Source organism: Callithrix jacchus, chromosome 7, assembly GCF_049354715.1.
Source record: "Callithrix jacchus isolate 240 chromosome 7, calJac240_pri, whole genome shotgun sequence".
Lineage (NCBI taxonomy): Eukaryota > Metazoa > Chordata > Mammalia > Primates > Cebidae > Callithrix > Callithrix jacchus.
In genome coordinates, this window is record NC_133508.1 from 71,673,534 (window position 1) to 71,690,101 (window position 16,568).

Below are 16,568 nucleotides of genomic sequence, written 5' to 3' on the forward strand. Positions count from 1 at the left end.
CCAGGCTGGTTTCGATCTCCTGGCCTCAGGCGATCCACTCGCCTCAGCCTCCCAAAGTGCTGGGATTACAGGCATGAACCACCGCACAGGGTGGCGGGAAGATCTCTTGAGTACAGGGTGTCAGGGCCACAGCGAGCCATGATCATAGCACTATACCCCTTAGAGTGCAAAAGAGGGCAACAGAGCAAGACCCTGTCTCTAAAAAAAGAAAGAAAAGAAAAGAATGCCTACTTAATTTTGTGTAAATACCAATATTTTTTCCTCTCTCTTCTGTTTTTATAGCTTCACAGTTGACTGCAGATGTTCAGCTTTCCCTGGCATCATCTGGCATGAATAAAATGCTTCCTTCAGTTTCAACCACAGCTATTCAGGTTTCCTGTTCCGGTTGTAAAAAAAGTCTCCAGAAGGGGGAAACTGCTTATCAGAGGAAAGGATCTACTCAGCTTTTCTGCTCCATACCATGCATCACTGAATACATTTTATCTGCCAGTTCACCAGTTCCTTCTAAGAGAACTTGTTCAAACTGCTCAAAGTATATAATTCTAAATTATGCCCCCTTTTACTTCCCTACCTAGTTGTTGATCATAGTCTTAGTTGTAATTTTCTACATTTTCTTTTTTTTTTTTTTGAGACTCAGCTTCACTCTTGTTGCCCAGGCTGGAGTGCAGTGGTGCCATCCCAGCTCACTGCAACCTCCACTTCCTGGGTTGAAGCAATTCTCCTGCCTCGGCCTCCTGAGTGGCTGGGATTACAGGCATGTCCCACCACACCCTGCTACTTTTGTGTATTTTTAGTAGAAACAAGGTTTCACCATGTTGGCCATGCTGATCTTGAACTCCTGGCCTCAGGTGATCCACTGTGCCAGGCCATTTTCTTTCTTATTTATATATATATATATATATATTGTACTTAGGTTCTGGGGTACATGTGCAAATCATGCAGGATTGTTGCATAGGTAGATACATGGCAATGTGGTTTGCTGCCTCCATCCCCCTGTCACCTACATCTGGCATTTCTCCCCATGTTATCCCTCCCCAACCTTCCACCCCACACTGTCCCTCCCCTAGCTTCCCTGTAACAGACCTCAGTGTGTGATGTTCCCCTCCCTGTAACCATGTGTTCTCTTTGTTCAACACCCACCTACACATGGTGAGAACATGCGGTGTTTGATTTTCTGTTCTTATGTCAGTTGGCTGAGAATGATGGTTTCCAGGTTTATTCGTGTCCTTACAAAGGACACAAACTCGTTTTTCATGGCTGCATAGTATTCCATGGTGTATACGGGCAACATTTTCCTTGTACAGTCTATCATCAGTGGTCATTTGCGTTGGTTCCAGGTCTTTGCTATTGTAAACAGTGCCGCAGTGAACATACTTGTGCATGTGTCTTTATAATAGAAAGATTTATAATCCTTTAAATATGTTCCCAGTAATTGGATTGCGGGGTCAATGGAATTTCCATTTCTAGGTCCTTGAGGAATCGCCACCCTGTCTTCCACAATGGTTGAACTAATTTACACTCCCAACAACAGTGTAAAAGTGTTCCTATTTCTCCACATCCTCTCTAGCATCTGTTGTCTCCAGATTTTTTAATGATTGCCATTCTAACTGGCGTGAGGTGGTATCTCAATGTGGTTTTGATTTGCATTTCCCTAATGACCAATGATGATAGAGCATGTTTTCATGTTTGTTGGCCTCGTATACATCTTCTTTTGAAAAGTGTCTGTTCATATCTTTTGCCCACTTTTGAGTGGGCTTGATTTTTTTCTTGTAAATCTGTTTTAGTTCTTTGTAGATTCTGGATATTAGCCCTTTGTCAGATGGGTAGATTGCAAAAATTTTTTCCCATTCTGTTGGTTGCTAGTTCACTCTAATGATTGTTTCTTTTGCTGTACAGAAGCTCTGGAGTTTAATTAGATCCCATTTGTCTATTTTGGCTTTTGTTGCCAATGCTTTTGGTGTTTTAGTCATGAAGTCCTTGCCTATACCTGTGTCCTGAATGGTTTTGCCTAGACATGTCGTCTTGGTTAGTGGAAAGAAGCTTTTTTTTTTCCTATTTTTTGAGACCAAGTTTTGCTCTTGTTGCCCAGGCTGGAGTGCAATGGCATGATCTCTTCACTACACCCTCCGCCTCCTGAGTTCAAGTGATTCTTCTGCCTCAGCCTCCCAAGTAGCTGGGATTACAGGCATGCACTGCCACACCTGGCTAATTTTGCTTTTTTTTTTTGAGACGACGTTTCGCTCTTGTTACCCAGGCTGGAGTGCAATGGCGTGATCTCGGCTCACCGCAACCTCTGCCTCCTGGGTTCAGGCAATTCTCCTACCTCAGCCTCCTGAGCAGCTGGGATTACAGGCATGTGCTATCATGCCCAGCTAATTTTTTGTATTTTTAGTAGAGATGGGGTTTCACCATGTTGACCAAGATGGTCTCGATCTTTTGACCTTGTGATCCACCTGCCTCAGCCTCCCAAAGTGCTGGGATTACAGGTGTGAGCCACCGCACCCGGCCGCTTTTTCTACTTTTTTAGTTCCTCTGATAGATTTTTCAGGAAAAAAAATATATACAGATATATATATCTGTATATGCATAAATATATATATACATTTATATATCTATAAAAATATATATAGGTATATTTTTATGTCTATATTTTTTTTTGTGGAAATTGACATGTGAAAAGTTCTGTTTCTCTTCGAGGTTTTTTTTTTCCCCCCCAGATGGAATCTCTGTCACCCAGGCCTAAATGCGGTGGCACAATCTCTGCTCACTTCAACCTCCACCTCCTGGGTTCAAGTGATTCTCCTGCCTCAGCCTCCTGAGTAGCTGGGATTACAGGTGCCTGCCACCTCACAGACTAATTTTTGTATTTTTAGCAGAGATAGGTTTTTCACCATCTTGGCCAGACTGGTCTTGAACTCCTGACCTTGTGATCCACCTACCTCAGTCTCCCAAGGTGCTGGGATTACAGGCATGAGCCACCTCACCTGGCCTGTTTCTCTTCAACTTTATGTAACGTAACTTCTAAAACTTATTTTCCTACTCTTTTCATTTGAAATTCTCTGTAAGTGGGATTATTGTACATCCATCCTGTTCTATTGTTTAACTGTATAGGGAACAATCTACTAAAAAATTAATCCTGTTGGCAGTTACTGTAGATTTTCCAAGATGTAGATAATATTTCTCTTGTAAATGAAGTGATTCTTTTGAAAAATTCATGGCCATAGATAAACCTAGTGTTTCTTTGTAATTTTTTATTGTTGTTGTTTTTTGAGCCAGAATCTCGTTCTGTCTCCCAGGCTGGAGTATAGTGGCACAATCTTGGCTCACTGCAACCTCCACCTCCCAAGTTAAAGCAATTCCCCTGCCTCAGCCTTTCGAGTAGCTGGGATTACAAGTGCCCGCCATCACTCCTGGCTAATTTTTTGTATTTTTAGTAGAGACAGGATTTCACCATGTTGGCCAGGCTGATCTTGAACTCCTGACCTCAGGTGATCTGCCTGCCTCGGCCTCCCAAAGTGCTGGGATTACAGGCCTCGCCTGGCCTCTCTATGTAATGTTTTAAAAATTTTTGTGAGAATTTGTGAAGAATCAGTGTCCTTTTGGCTTTGAGAGTCCTAAGGCAATATAATTATGGTCATTAGTACCTAGGGCATGCTAACTTTTAGATGTTCAGAACAAGAAAATTGGCAGGCAATGACAGTGCTTCTAAATCTAACAAATTCCTTTCAAGTAATACCTGTTTTAGACTCGGGTTGCCATAATCTGAGTTTTGGTTCTTGCTTTTAGTTATATTTTACTACTCCAAGTTTCATCCCTGAGTTGCTCGATGAGCATCACCTAAGAATTTGTTAGAAATGTACTTTCTCAGGCTGGGCGCGGTGGCTCACGCTTGTAATGCCATAATCCTAGCACTTCCCGGAGGCCAAGGTGGGTGGATTGCCTGAGCTCAGGAGTTTGAAACCAGCCTGGGCAACATGGTGAAACCCCATCTCTACTAAAATACAAAAAATTAGCCAGACATGGTAGCATGTACTTGTAGTCCCAGCTACTCTGGAGGCTGAGGCAAGATAATTGCTTGAACCTGAGAGGCGGAGGTTGCAGTAAGCTGAGATCATGCCACTGCACTGCAGCCCAGTCAACAGAGTGCGACTCTGTCTCAAAAAAAAAAAAGAAAAAAGAAATACACTTTCTCAGGTCTCACCCAGACCTACTGATTGAGAACTGCATTTATCTCTATGTGATTTCTATACATGCCAAAGTTGGAGCAGTATTGAGAACTTCCTTGCTACTTAGCAGTCATATCTGTTTTTGATAAATGTACAAAAGAATTATGAGCATTAAATAGTATATTTAAATGGTCAGAATAATACTAGCATGTAATAAGAACTCAGTAAATGTTAACTATTATTATTCTCTTAACAAACTCATAAACCCTTTTGATGCGTTGCTTCAGCTCCTCTGGCTGCTGCTTCAGTTATCTTTTGCTTCAGGTGTTACTCCATGGAACTTTACTTACTATTATCTTTTGCTTTTCAACCCTTCAATACTATACTAGTCTTCTGTCTTTTTACTTTCTTTCTATGGGCAATATGGTACTCTCTTCAGTCTGCTTTCTCTCCCTGCAGAATCATAAAACTGGAAGGGACCTTAGAGACTCACTACACATCTTCAGCAGATGTCCCAAACAGATTGAAAAAGGCTGAAGCAGGAAAGATTTAGTGTGTAAGTTCTCTTAGGCATGGAAATCCAATATGAGTAAAAATTTGAGATAAGTTTTACTTCCTTTAGAGTAAAATTTTTTTATAAAACATTATTTTGTAGTTGGTAGAAAGATGGTAGTAAATTTTAGGCTGGGAAAGGCCATCCATGATTCAGAGTAGTAGGTGCTTTTTTTAAAACTTAAAAATTCCACATTAATTACCCTTTTATATAAATTTTAGCTAATCATCTGGGGTTTGTTTTCTTCTAGTGAAGCTATCTTTCAAAATAATTTTCAGTTATTTATTTGTTTTATTTCTTTTTTTCAGAGACAGAGTCTCATTATGTTGCCCAGGCTGGTCTCAAACTCTTGAGCCCAAGTGATCTTCCCGCCTTGGTCTCCCAAGCAGCTGGGATTACAGGTTTGAGCCACTTTGCTGATTTTCAGTTTTTTTGTTTGTTTGTTTTGAGGTGGAGTCTCGCTTTGTCGCCCAAGCTGGAATGCAGTGGTGCAATCTTGGCTCACTGTATCCTCCACCTCCTGGGTTCAAGCAGTTCTCCTGCCTCAGCCTCCTGAATAGCTGGGATTACAGGTGCATGCCGTGTGCCCAGCTAATTTTTAAATTTTTAGTAGAGATGCAGTTTCGCCTTTATGGCCAGGTTGGTCTCCAGCTCCTGACCTCAAGTGATCTGCCTACCTTGTCCTCCCAAAGTGCTAGGATTACAGGGGTAAGCCACTGCACCCTGCCTGATTTTTAGCTATTTTTGAGGTTTCTTTTATAGGAATGACTTAATACCTGTTTTCTTTGTTTTTTGTTTTTTGTTTTTGAGACGGAGTTTCGCTCTCATTACACAGGCTGGAGTGCAATGGCGCGATCTCGGCTCACCGCAACCTCCGCCTCCTGTGTTCAGGCAATTCTCCTGCCTCAGCCTCCCGAGTAGCTGGGATTACAGGCACACGCCACCATGCCCAGCTAATTTTTTGTATTTTTAGTAGAGTTGGGGTTTCACCATGTTGACCAGGATGGTCTCGATCTCTTGACCTCGTGATCCACCCGCCTTGGCCTCCCAATTAAATCTTACTAGAAAGATGTGTCTTGTGGGCCAGTTGAGGTGGTTCACAGCTGTAATCTCAGCACTTTGGGTGGCCAAGGCAGGAGAATCACTTAGGAGTTGGAGACCAGCCTAGCCAACATGGTGAATTACTGCCTCTACTAAAAATAACAAAATTCACCGGGTGTGGTGGTGCGCACCTGGAATCCCAGCTACTCTGGTGGCTGAGGCAGGATAATTGAACCTGGGAGGCAGAGGTTGCAGTGAGCTGAGATTGTGTGACTGCACTCCAGCCTGGGTGACAGATTGAGACCCTGTCTCAAAAAAAAAAAAAAAATGTGACTTGTTCTTGGGTACTATGTGTTTAAGAAGTGTCATTTCTTTAGTTTCTCAGTTGGAACCAACTAGAAATCCTGAATGCATTAATAAAGTCCAAAATAGGCCCCTGCACTAATGTTTGATTTATTTATAGGAAAGTTGTTCCTAAGTTGTTGGCTTTTCTTTTTTTGAGACAAGGTCTCTGTCAACCAGGCTGGAGTGCAGTGGCACCATTTTGGCTTGCTGCAGCCTTGACCACCTGGGTTTAAGCAATCCTCCCACCTTTACCCTCCCAAGTATCTGGGACTATAGGCACATGCCACGCTGCCTGGCCAGTTTTTTTTTTTTTTTTTTTTTTTTTTTTTTTTTTTGGTAGAGATGGTTTTACCTTGTCCAGGCTGGTCTTGAACTCCTGGGCTCAAGTGATCTTCCTGCCTTTTCCTCCCCCAGTGCTGGGTTTGAGCCAGTGTACCCAGCAAACTTTTTTTTTTTTTTTTTTTTTTTTTTAGGTAGAGTCTCACTCTGTCGCCCAAGCTGGAGTGCAGTGGCAGATCTCTGCTCACTACAACCTCCACCTCCCAGGTTCAAGTGATTCTTCTGCCTCAGCCTCCTGAGTAGTTGGGATTACAGGCGCCTACCACCAGGCCCGGCTAATTTTGTATTTTCAGTAGAGACAGGGTTTCATCATGTTGGCCAGGCTGGTCTTAAACTCCTGACCTCAGGCGATCCACGTGCCTTGGCCTCCCAAATTGCTAGGATTACAGGTGTGAGCCACCATACCCAGCCAACATTCATTTTTTAATTTTTTTTGTTTTTGTTCTATTTCCAACTCCTGCAGATAATTTTTAAATTTTTTATAAAGCTTTAGTAGATTCTTTAAAGCCAGCAATCTAGCATGCTGATAGCAATGAAAACTTGGAAGCATTTTCAGACTTCCATGAGCCTGCTGATGTAGTTTCTTCTGCCTCCCTTCCCACCTGGCTGATGTCTTATCATTCTGTCTGAAAGGTATGCCTCAAATATTTTTACCTTTTGTCTGTTCCCACACCATTCTTCAACTCTCCTCTTAAACCTGTCCGCCCCCCAAATTAATTCTGTGGTCTGTGTTTTTAGCATTGTGTTCATAACTCCCAAAACATTGATCATCAAATATTAAAGTCATTAGTAATTGATACTGTCCTGGTTAGATTGTGACTAGAGTCTTGACATTAAGGACTAGAATATCATCCCTTATATCTAACATTCCTTGGTACACAGTGAATTCTAGAAGAATTTTAATCAAATGAACTATAAGGATAGCACTGTGGATGAGCTATATTTGAAATCACTAAAATGACAAATGTAATAATGAAGTAAGCCTGTTATTTTTGGTTCTATTTAAAATATGGAAAGTTCATAATAGATTAAATTTTGAATTTTTTTTTCTTTTTGAGACAGAGTGTTACTCTGTCATCCAGGCTGCAGTGCAGTAGCACAATCTTGGCTCACTGCAGTTTCCACCTCCCAGGTTCAAGCAGTTCTCATGTCTTAGCCTCTGGAGTAGCTGGAATTACTATAAGCACGTGCCACCACACCCAGCTGATTTTTGTTTTTAGTAGAGACAGGGTTTCGCCATATTGGCCAGGCTGGTCTAGAACTTCTGACCTCAAAAGATCCGCCCACCTCAGCCTCCCAGGTGCTGGGATTACAGGCATAAACCACTGTGCCCAGCTGAAAATATTAAAGTGTTAATGTTAATTTCAGGGTTAGTTCATCTTGAAAACTATTCTCAGATATAGATATACTGAGGATTCTAGGTAACCAGCTATAGTGATTTTTTTTTTTTTTTTTTGAGTTGGTGTCTCTCTCTGTCTCCTAGGCTAGAGTACAGTGGATGACCTCAGCTCACTACAACCTCTGCCTCCCAGGTTCAAGCAATTTTACTGCCTCAGCCTCCCGAGTAGCTGGAATTACAGACACCCACTACCATGCTCGGCTAATTTTTGTATTTTTAGTAGAGACAGTTTCACCATGTTAGCCAGGCTGGTCTCAAACTCCTGACAGGTGATCTGCCCACCTTGGCATCCCAAAGTTCTGGGATTAAAAGCATGAGCCACCACACCCAGCTACTAGGTATATTGATATTTTCTACAGTGGCAGTTCTCAAACTTTCTGGTCTGAGGACTTCTTAAACACTTAAAAATTATTGAAGACCTGGCCGGGCATGGTGGCTCATGCCTGTAATCCCAGCACATTGGGAGGCTGAGGCAGGTGGATCACGAGTTCGAATCCATCCTGGCCAACATGGTGAAACCCTGTTTCTACTAATAATACAAAAATCAGCTGGGTATGGTGGCACATGCCTCTAATCCCAGCTACTTGGGAGGCTGAAGCATTAGAATTGCTTGAACCCAGGAGGTGGAGGTTGCAGTGAACTGAGATCCTGCCACTGTAGTCCAGCCTGGCGACAGAGCAAGACTCTGTCTCAAAAAAAATAAAAATTTATTGAAGACCCAAAGCTTTAGTTATGTAGATTAGATCTATAAATATTAACTATATCAAAAATTAAATGACATTTTAAATGAAAAATGGCCATATTTTAAAAAATTGATTGGTAATAGTATCATTGTTTTAACACTTTTGCAAATCACTTTACATCTAGCTGGATTTTTATATCTGCTTCTGCCTTCACTTTATTGCAAAATATGTTGTTTGAAGAAAATCTGGCCTCACAAATACATGATTGGAGAAGGGGAGAGTGTTTAGCCTTTCAGATAAGTGTGGATGTTCTTTGATACTACAACCAAAAATCAAGTGGTAGTTTCTTAAATGCTAGTTGCAATGTGGAATCAAACATTTTGTACAATGTGGCTCAGTTAACTTTTTGCACTCTTAATGTTAAAATTTGTTAATCTGTCTTGTACTTTGAATGGATCTTTTACCCATGAATGATTTCTGTGATATGCTATTGTCATTTGGAAAATATTGGTTCATTTAGTACTGCAGATCTTTCAAATGTGGACATATTTTATCAGGTAGTATTTCTCAAATCACCACTAATCTCAGAAAAGTTTTTAAGTTTTGGGAATCAATCAAGTTGAAGTTGGAAGAAACAAGTTTTCCAAAATTCTAATTATCACTTGAAAGCCAACATTTTATCGTTAGTGATAAATACTATCAGTCATTTTATTTGAAGTGACAGTCTCATTTTTTTCATTTTCAAGAAAATATCAGCAGATACCCACTTCTGGATAATAGTTTGTCTTTAAACTATTTATGGTAAACTATTTACAGTACTTTGAAGTAAAAATGTTTTCCATGAAAAAAGTGGCTAATTTATTATAACTCAGCATTTCCATATGAGCTTTTCCTTGAGGCAACCGTCATCCTTTGGTGTCCAGAAATATTTTATGCCTTTGTCCCAGTTTGTCACACAGAATTACTTTTTTCTGGCCCTACCACTTGGCCAAGACAGAATATTTTTTAATTGTACTTAATCCTTAAGTGAAACGGATACTTTTTTTATTTTTAGCAGTGAATGTGTAGCAGGGAATAACATGAATTTAGTACATTTTGGTGCCGCTGCCTTGATTTCTGCTAAGGCTCTGACAGTTTTAGACATTATTGCCTTTTTTCTTTTCCAAATTCATTGAAGTGAAATTAGTATTTAAAAAAAAAATTTCATTGGCATTTAGTATATTCATAATTTGTGTGACTATCACCTCTTTCTTGTTCCAGAGCATTTCCGTCACTTCAAAGTAAAACACCTTATACATTAAGCAGTTTCTCCCGATTTCCCTCTCCCCACAGTGCCTGTCAACCACCAGTATGCATTGTATCTATAGATGTATATCTTCTGAATATCTCATATAAATGGAATCAAATGTGACTTTTTTGAGACTGGATATTATTACCCTGTTGCTCAGGCTATAGTGCAGTGACTTTTTATGTCTGGTTCTTTGCCTTAGCATAATATTTTCAAGGTTTGTCCATGTTGCACTATGTATCAATACTCAATTCTTTTTGTTAATAGATGAATAATATTCCACTGTATGTATATAACACAATGTGCTTATCCAGTCATTCATTTACTGATGAACGTTTGGGCTGTTTTTTTTATCTTTTGACTACTGTGAATAGTGCTATTATGAATATACAGGTACATGTGCTTGAGTGCCCATTTTCAGTTTTTTGGGTGTATACCAAAGAGTGGGATTGCAGGGTCCTGCCATTAGCTTTGCAACATCAGTTGCAAAGTGATGTTGCATACATCAACACAGTGAAAAGGCAAATAACATTATTATGAAAATAGTTTTGATCTTGGGGAACCCCCCCCAAGGATTTGAAGACCATACCTTTAGATTCTCTGTCCTGTAGCTTTCCAGAGTTGCTCATATGAATATGTGATCTCTCATCATTACTTGGTTTTCACTAGCACTACCTAATATAGGCTAGCTCGTCTTCAAAACTGTACTGTCAAAGTCAGGCATGGTGGGATTCCGTACCTGTAATCCTAGCTACTCGGGAGGCTAAGACAGGAGAATCTCTTGAACCCAAGAGTTCGAGGCCAGCCTGGGCAACACAGCAAGACCCTGTCTCTTTAACAAACAAAAACAAAAAAACTGCACTATCAGATGTGCTTTATAATCTGTGAGGTATAGATGAGAAAATTAACACTTAGGGAGTATAAATGTGAGAGAACTGGATACCAATTCAGGTTTTCTCATTTCAAGGCTAATGTTCTTACTCTATTTTGAGAGGTCATTTTGTTTATAAAGATAAAGAAGTTATAATTTAAACTGCTTAATGGTGTCCTTGATATTTATTCTTAGAGACATTTTAAATCCAAAGGATGTGATCAGTGTCCAGCTGGAAGATGCTGCCTCTTGCAAAACTTTTTGCAGCCTATCTTGTCTTTCATCATATGAAGAAAAAAGGAAACCATTTGTTATCATATGTACTAATAGCATTTTGACCAAGTGCAGCATGTGCCAGAAGACTGCTACTGTAAGTTGCAATTATAACTTTTGAAGGGGTTCTGATGATTCTGCTTAAATATCAGAGTTTTTACTGAATCTTTTTATTAAATCCTAGATTCAGTATGAAGTAAAATACCAGAATGTGAATCATAATCTTTGCGGTAATGCCTGCCTTTCAAAGTTTCACTCTGCTAACAACTTCATCATGAACTGCTGTGAGAACTGTGGTGCCTACTGTTACACCAGCTCTAGTCTGTCCCACATACTTCAGGTAGAAGGACAGTCTCATTACTTTAATAGTTCAAAGAGTATTACAGCATATAAGCAGGTATGAATAAAGACCTATTGTTTCTTCTATTAACTGCCCTATGAATGGTTCCACTCTAGGAAAATGTGGGAAGTAGTTTTTGGTACCCTTTGGAATAATGTCAGTTGGTAAGTTGATGAAGATGAAATAGAAGACTTTTGACAGTTTCCTCTTGCGTAAGAATTCCTGATGGGGCAGGGTGTGATTTAAAAAAAGAATTCATTATAAATGTTATATGGAGATTTTCCTAAATAATCTCAGATTGATAATCTTACCTTAAGGAGAGGGCAAGCAGGTTGTATAAACTACAAATAAGTATAGCAAAAACAATAGTCTACTGGTCAATAAAACCCAAACATAAAAGTATTTTTGTTTTGTTTTTAATTTATTTATTTTTTAAGACGGAGTCTCACTCTCTTGCCCAAGTTGGAGTGCAGTGGCACAATCTTGGCTGCCTGCAACCTCTGCCTCCTGGGTTCAAGTGATTCTCCTGCCTCAGCCTCCTGAGGAGCTGGGATTACAGACGTGAGCCACCGTGCCCAGCTTTTTTTTCTTTTTTTTTTTTTGTGTGTGTGTGTGACAAGGTCTTGCTCTGTCAGCCAGCCGGGAGTGCAGTGGCAGTCATGGCTTACTGTAGCCTTGATCTCTTTAGCTCAAGTGATACTCCAACATCAGCATCCCGAGTAGCTGGGACTACGGGCACATGCCACAACACCTGGTTAGTTTTTAAATTTTTTATAGAGACAAGCTCTTACTGTGTTGTCCAAGCTTATCTTAAAACTCCCAAACTCAGCTGATTCTGCCTTCGTCTCCTAAGGTGCTGGGATTACAGGTGTGAGCCTAGCCATGTTTTTGTTTTTAATTCCATGTGTTTAACTCTTATACTAAACAATGCAAAAACGAATCAAGAAGGTCACATGTGTCTTGGCATGGTGGCTTACACCTGTTATCCTAGCACTTTGGGAGACCAAGGTGGGAGGTTCAGTTGAGCCAGGAGTTAAGGACCAGCCTGGGAAACATAGAAAGAACCCGTCTCTAAAAAATAAAAAAGAATATCACATGCTTTTTCTGAATCAGTCATAGGAGGAAATAATCCAATGAGATTTGGATTATTTGTCCCAGCACTTCAGAAGGCCAAGGCAGGCGGATCACATGAGGTCAGGAGTTGCAGACCAGCCTGGCCAACATTGGCAAAACCCTGTCTCTACTAAGAATACAAAATTAGCCAGGTGTGGTGGCAGGCGTCTGTAATCCCAACTACTCGGGAGTCTGAGGCAGGTGAGTCGCTTGAACCCAGGAGGTGGAGGCTGCAGTGAACCAAGATGGCACCATTATACTCCACCCTGGGCAACAAAGTGAAACTCTGTCTCAAGAAGAAAAAAAAAAAGAAAAAGCAGTTGAAGATGAGAGTCAAAACAAGCCATAATTCAAATAGATCATATGTGACCCACATCTTTTCTATGGCAGAATGCCCCATCTTGAGAATATTCTGCCTTAAGACCAGAAATGGGAAAACGGAAAGCACAGACTTCTCCCAAAGGCAGGAAATAATATTCCTTTGTAAAATTTATTTATTAGTGACAATAAATAGGCCTTGTTCTGTTTTTAAGAGCTTGTATTGAGTACCTAGTTGTTCAGCTTATATGAAGGGACAGGACTGATTTGGGTAAACCAGCTAGTTAACAAGTACAGCCTAATACTTTGCCCTTGCATCTAAATGTAAGACACCATGTGATAGTGATAACAGAGTAAATCTATAATGTTAGTGAACTATAATCCAGAATTAGAAAAATGTCCAAATATGTGAATCTAAAAAGGGGGTAGCTTTTAATTTTTAAAAAGTAGATTATTAGATGTAATTATTTTGACCACATGTTAATAGAGTGTATTGTTAGCCTTTTCTTATGAATAATAAACTAACTTAATTTTAAATTATACCACTATTGGGCCAGGCCCGGTGGCCCACACCTCTAATTCCAGCACTTTGGGAGGCCAAACAGGAGGATCACTTGAGGTCAGGAGTTCAAGACCAACCTGGCCAACATGATGAAACCCCTTCTCTACTAAAAATACAAAAATTAGCCGGGCATGGTGGCATATGCCTGTAATTCCAGCTACTCAGGAGGCTGAGATATGAGAATTGCTTGAACCCCAGAGGTAACGGTTGCAATAAGCCAAGATTGCACCACTGCACTCCAGCCTAGACAACAAAGCAAGACTCTGTCTCAAAAATAAATAAATAAATATTATGCCACTATTGTTGCTTAATGTTAAAGATTAGTGAATTTTTAAGATTTCTCAAAATATAAAAGTTTTTCATATTAATAAAGGATAAAAATAGAAATTTGTTTCATTGTACCTTTGGCAATATCCTGTTCTCTCACAGAAAAATAGAACATATATGTAGTTTTTTGTCTTTGGACTTTGTTGTTGTTGTTTTTGAGACAAAGTCTTGCTCTGTTGCCCAGGCTGGAGTGCAGTTGCACGATCTTGGCCCACTGCAACCTCCGCCTCCCAGGTTCCAGCTATTTTTCCGCCTCAGCCTCCCGAGGAGCTGGGATTACAGGAGCACATCACCACGCCTGGCTAAGTTTGTATTTTTGTAGAGACGGGGTTTCACCATGATGGCCAGGCTGGTCTTGAACGCTAGACCTCAGGTAATCTGGCTGCCTCGGCCTCCCAAAGTGCTGGGATTACAGGCATGAGCCACCACACCCAGCCTGTCTTTGTACTTTGTATCTCCAAAAGGAGTTTTATTCTATCATTACCATTGGTGATTTATTTTTTTAGACTGAGTCTAGACTGGAGGCTAGAGTGCACTGGTGAGCACAACTCACTGGAGGCCCAACCTCAGGTGTTCAGGCAATCCTTCTGCCTCAGCCTCCCATGTAGCTGGGACCACAGGCATGTGCTACTACACCTGGTTTATGTTTGTGGTTTTTTTTTTTTTTTTTTTTTGAGACGGAGTTTCGCTCTTGTTACCCAAACTGGAGTGCAATGGCCTCGGCTCACCGCAACCTCCGCCTCCTGGGTTCAGGCAATTCTCCTGCCTCAGCCTCCTGAGTAGCTGGGATTACAGGCATGTGCCACTATGCCCAGCTAATTTTTTGTAGTTTTAGTAGAGGCGGGGTTTCACCATGTTGACCAGGATGGTCTCGATCTTTTGACCTTGTGATCCACCCGCGTTGGCCTCCCAGTGTGCTGGGATAACAGGCGTGAGGCACTGCGTCCAGCCTATGTTTGTGTTTTTTGTAGAGATGGGTCTCACTTTGTTGCCCAGGCTGGTCTCGAACTCCTGGGCTCAAGTGATCTTCCTGCCTCAGCTTCTCAAAGTGCTGGGATTGTAGGCAAGAGCCACCACACCCAACCTGATTATTCTTTTTTCTTTCTTTTTTTGAGATAGAGTCTTACTCCGTCACCCAGGCTGGAGTGCAGTGGCATGATCTTGGCTCACTGAAACCTCTGTCTTCTTGGGCTCAAGTGATCCTCCCCACCTCAGCCTCGCAAGTAGCTGGGACTACAGGCACATCCCACCACACTAGGCTAATTTTTTATTTTTATTTATTTATTTATATTTAAGAGATGAGGTCTTACTACTTTAGCAGTCTGGTCTGAAACTCCTGGGTTCAAGTGATCCTCCTGCCTCAGCCTCTGAAAGTTGAGATTATAGCTGTGAGCCACTGTGCCCAGGCTCTGATATGTTCTTAAATCCAGGAGTGTTGGGTCCTGTTTGACTAGAAAGAATAGATGATAAACATAATCTTTGCAGTAATGCCTGCCTTTCGCAAAGTTTATATCCTTTCTTTGACACAGTTACTACTTACTGAACTCAAAATAATTTTTACGATGAAGTTAGCCTAGAAAAACAGTAATTCCCACAGTAACTTGTAAGGTATGTTAAGCACTCCTTCCTGGCTACTCCTCAGCGTCGGTAGACATTTTCCAAAGTTAATTCCCAAGCTACGATTGAGGACACACCTGTAATTAATAAGGCCTTTGTTTATCCAGTAGGCTTTGACTGCCTGATATGATGAACTTCTTTTGTGACCACTTTTTCTATTGCTTTATTTCATTTTATATTTTTTTCTTGAAATGGAGTTTCACTCAGGCTGGAGTACTGTGGCGTGATCTTGGCTCACTGCAACCTCCACTACCCAGGTTCAAGTGATTCTCCTGCCTCAGCCTCCAAGTAGCTGGGATTACAGGCGCTCACCACCACCTGCAGCTAATTTTTTGTATTTTTAGTAGATGGGTTTCACCATGTTGGCCAGGCTGGTCTCAAACTCTTAACCTCAGGTGATCTGCCCGCCTCAGCCTCCCAAAGTGCTAGATTGAGCCTGGCCCTATTGCTTTCATAGGTATTATTGCTGTTAAATATAGCTAATAAAATCATTTTCAAATTTGCCAATATTCTTTATTTTAATTATTGTAATCTGTAATATCTTTTTTAAGAAAATGTAAAAACTGGCTTCATTGTTATTGTTTTCATTTTTTATTTTTAATTTGAGACAAAGTCTCACTCTGTCACCCAGGCTGGAGTGTGGTGTCATGTTATCAGCTCACTGCAACCTCCACCTCTCGGGTTCAAGTGATCTGCATGCCTCAGCCTCCCAAGTAGCTGGGATTACAGGTGTCTACCACCACCCCCAGCTAATTTTTGTATATTTAGTAGGTGGGGTTTCACCATATGGCCAGGCTGGTCTTGAACTCCTGACCCCAAGTAATCTATCCGCCTCAGATTCCCAAAGTGCTGGGATTACAGGCATGAACCACCCCGCCTGGCCTGTTCTTTTTAATATTTCAACTAAAAGCAGTGGTAATAGATAAGTTCTTGTTTGTTAACAGCATATGTCATATATCAGGAATATGAATATTCTTTTAATCTCTACACAGAAAGCTGCCAAACCACTTACATCTGTTCCTTGCAAACCATTGAAGCCCTCAGATGAAATGATTGAGACTACCAGTGATTTGGGGAAGACAGCGCTTTTCTGCTCTATTAATTGTTTCTCTGCATACAGTAAAGCTAAGATGGAATCTTCTTCAGGTAATGTTTGTTTAGCAATTTCATGGGTTTAGTGATTATTAATAATAATATTTTGCTTTAATTTATAACCTTGATTAATTTTCAACTTAAACTGACTTTTAAAGTCAAAACAATCTAAACTTGCTGCAAAGAACTATTCTTCAGTATTTTTGTATAAAAGTAAGGCTACTTAACCACCCAAGATTTA

General features: G+C 40.6%; 1 protein-coding gene across 25 annotated transcripts in view; it reads left to right on the forward strand.

The window, feature by feature from the left end:
* ZMYM1 (zinc finger MYM-type containing 1) overlaps nucleotides 1–16,568 on the forward strand; it is a 34,816-nt gene that overhangs the window by 11,714 nt on the left and 6,534 nt on the right. For 8 of the 25 annotated variants that reach the window (XM_054259120.2, XM_078331162.1, XM_054259118.2 and 5 more), the window contains 4 exons: nucleotides 283–532; nucleotides 10,881–11,055; nucleotides 11,143–11,355; nucleotides 16,228–16,381. In XM_054259120.2, coding sequence (XP_054115095.1) covers nucleotides 283–532; nucleotides 10,881–11,055; nucleotides 11,143–11,355; nucleotides 16,228–16,381 — 792 coding nt within the window. Of the gene's footprint in view, nucleotides 1–282; nucleotides 533–4,625; nucleotides 4,723–10,880; nucleotides 11,056–11,142; nucleotides 11,356–16,227; nucleotides 16,382–16,568 lie in introns of all 25 variants that reach the window. The other 17 variants (XM_078331166.1, XM_078331167.1, XM_078331164.1 and 14 more) reach the window with 3 other exon arrangements.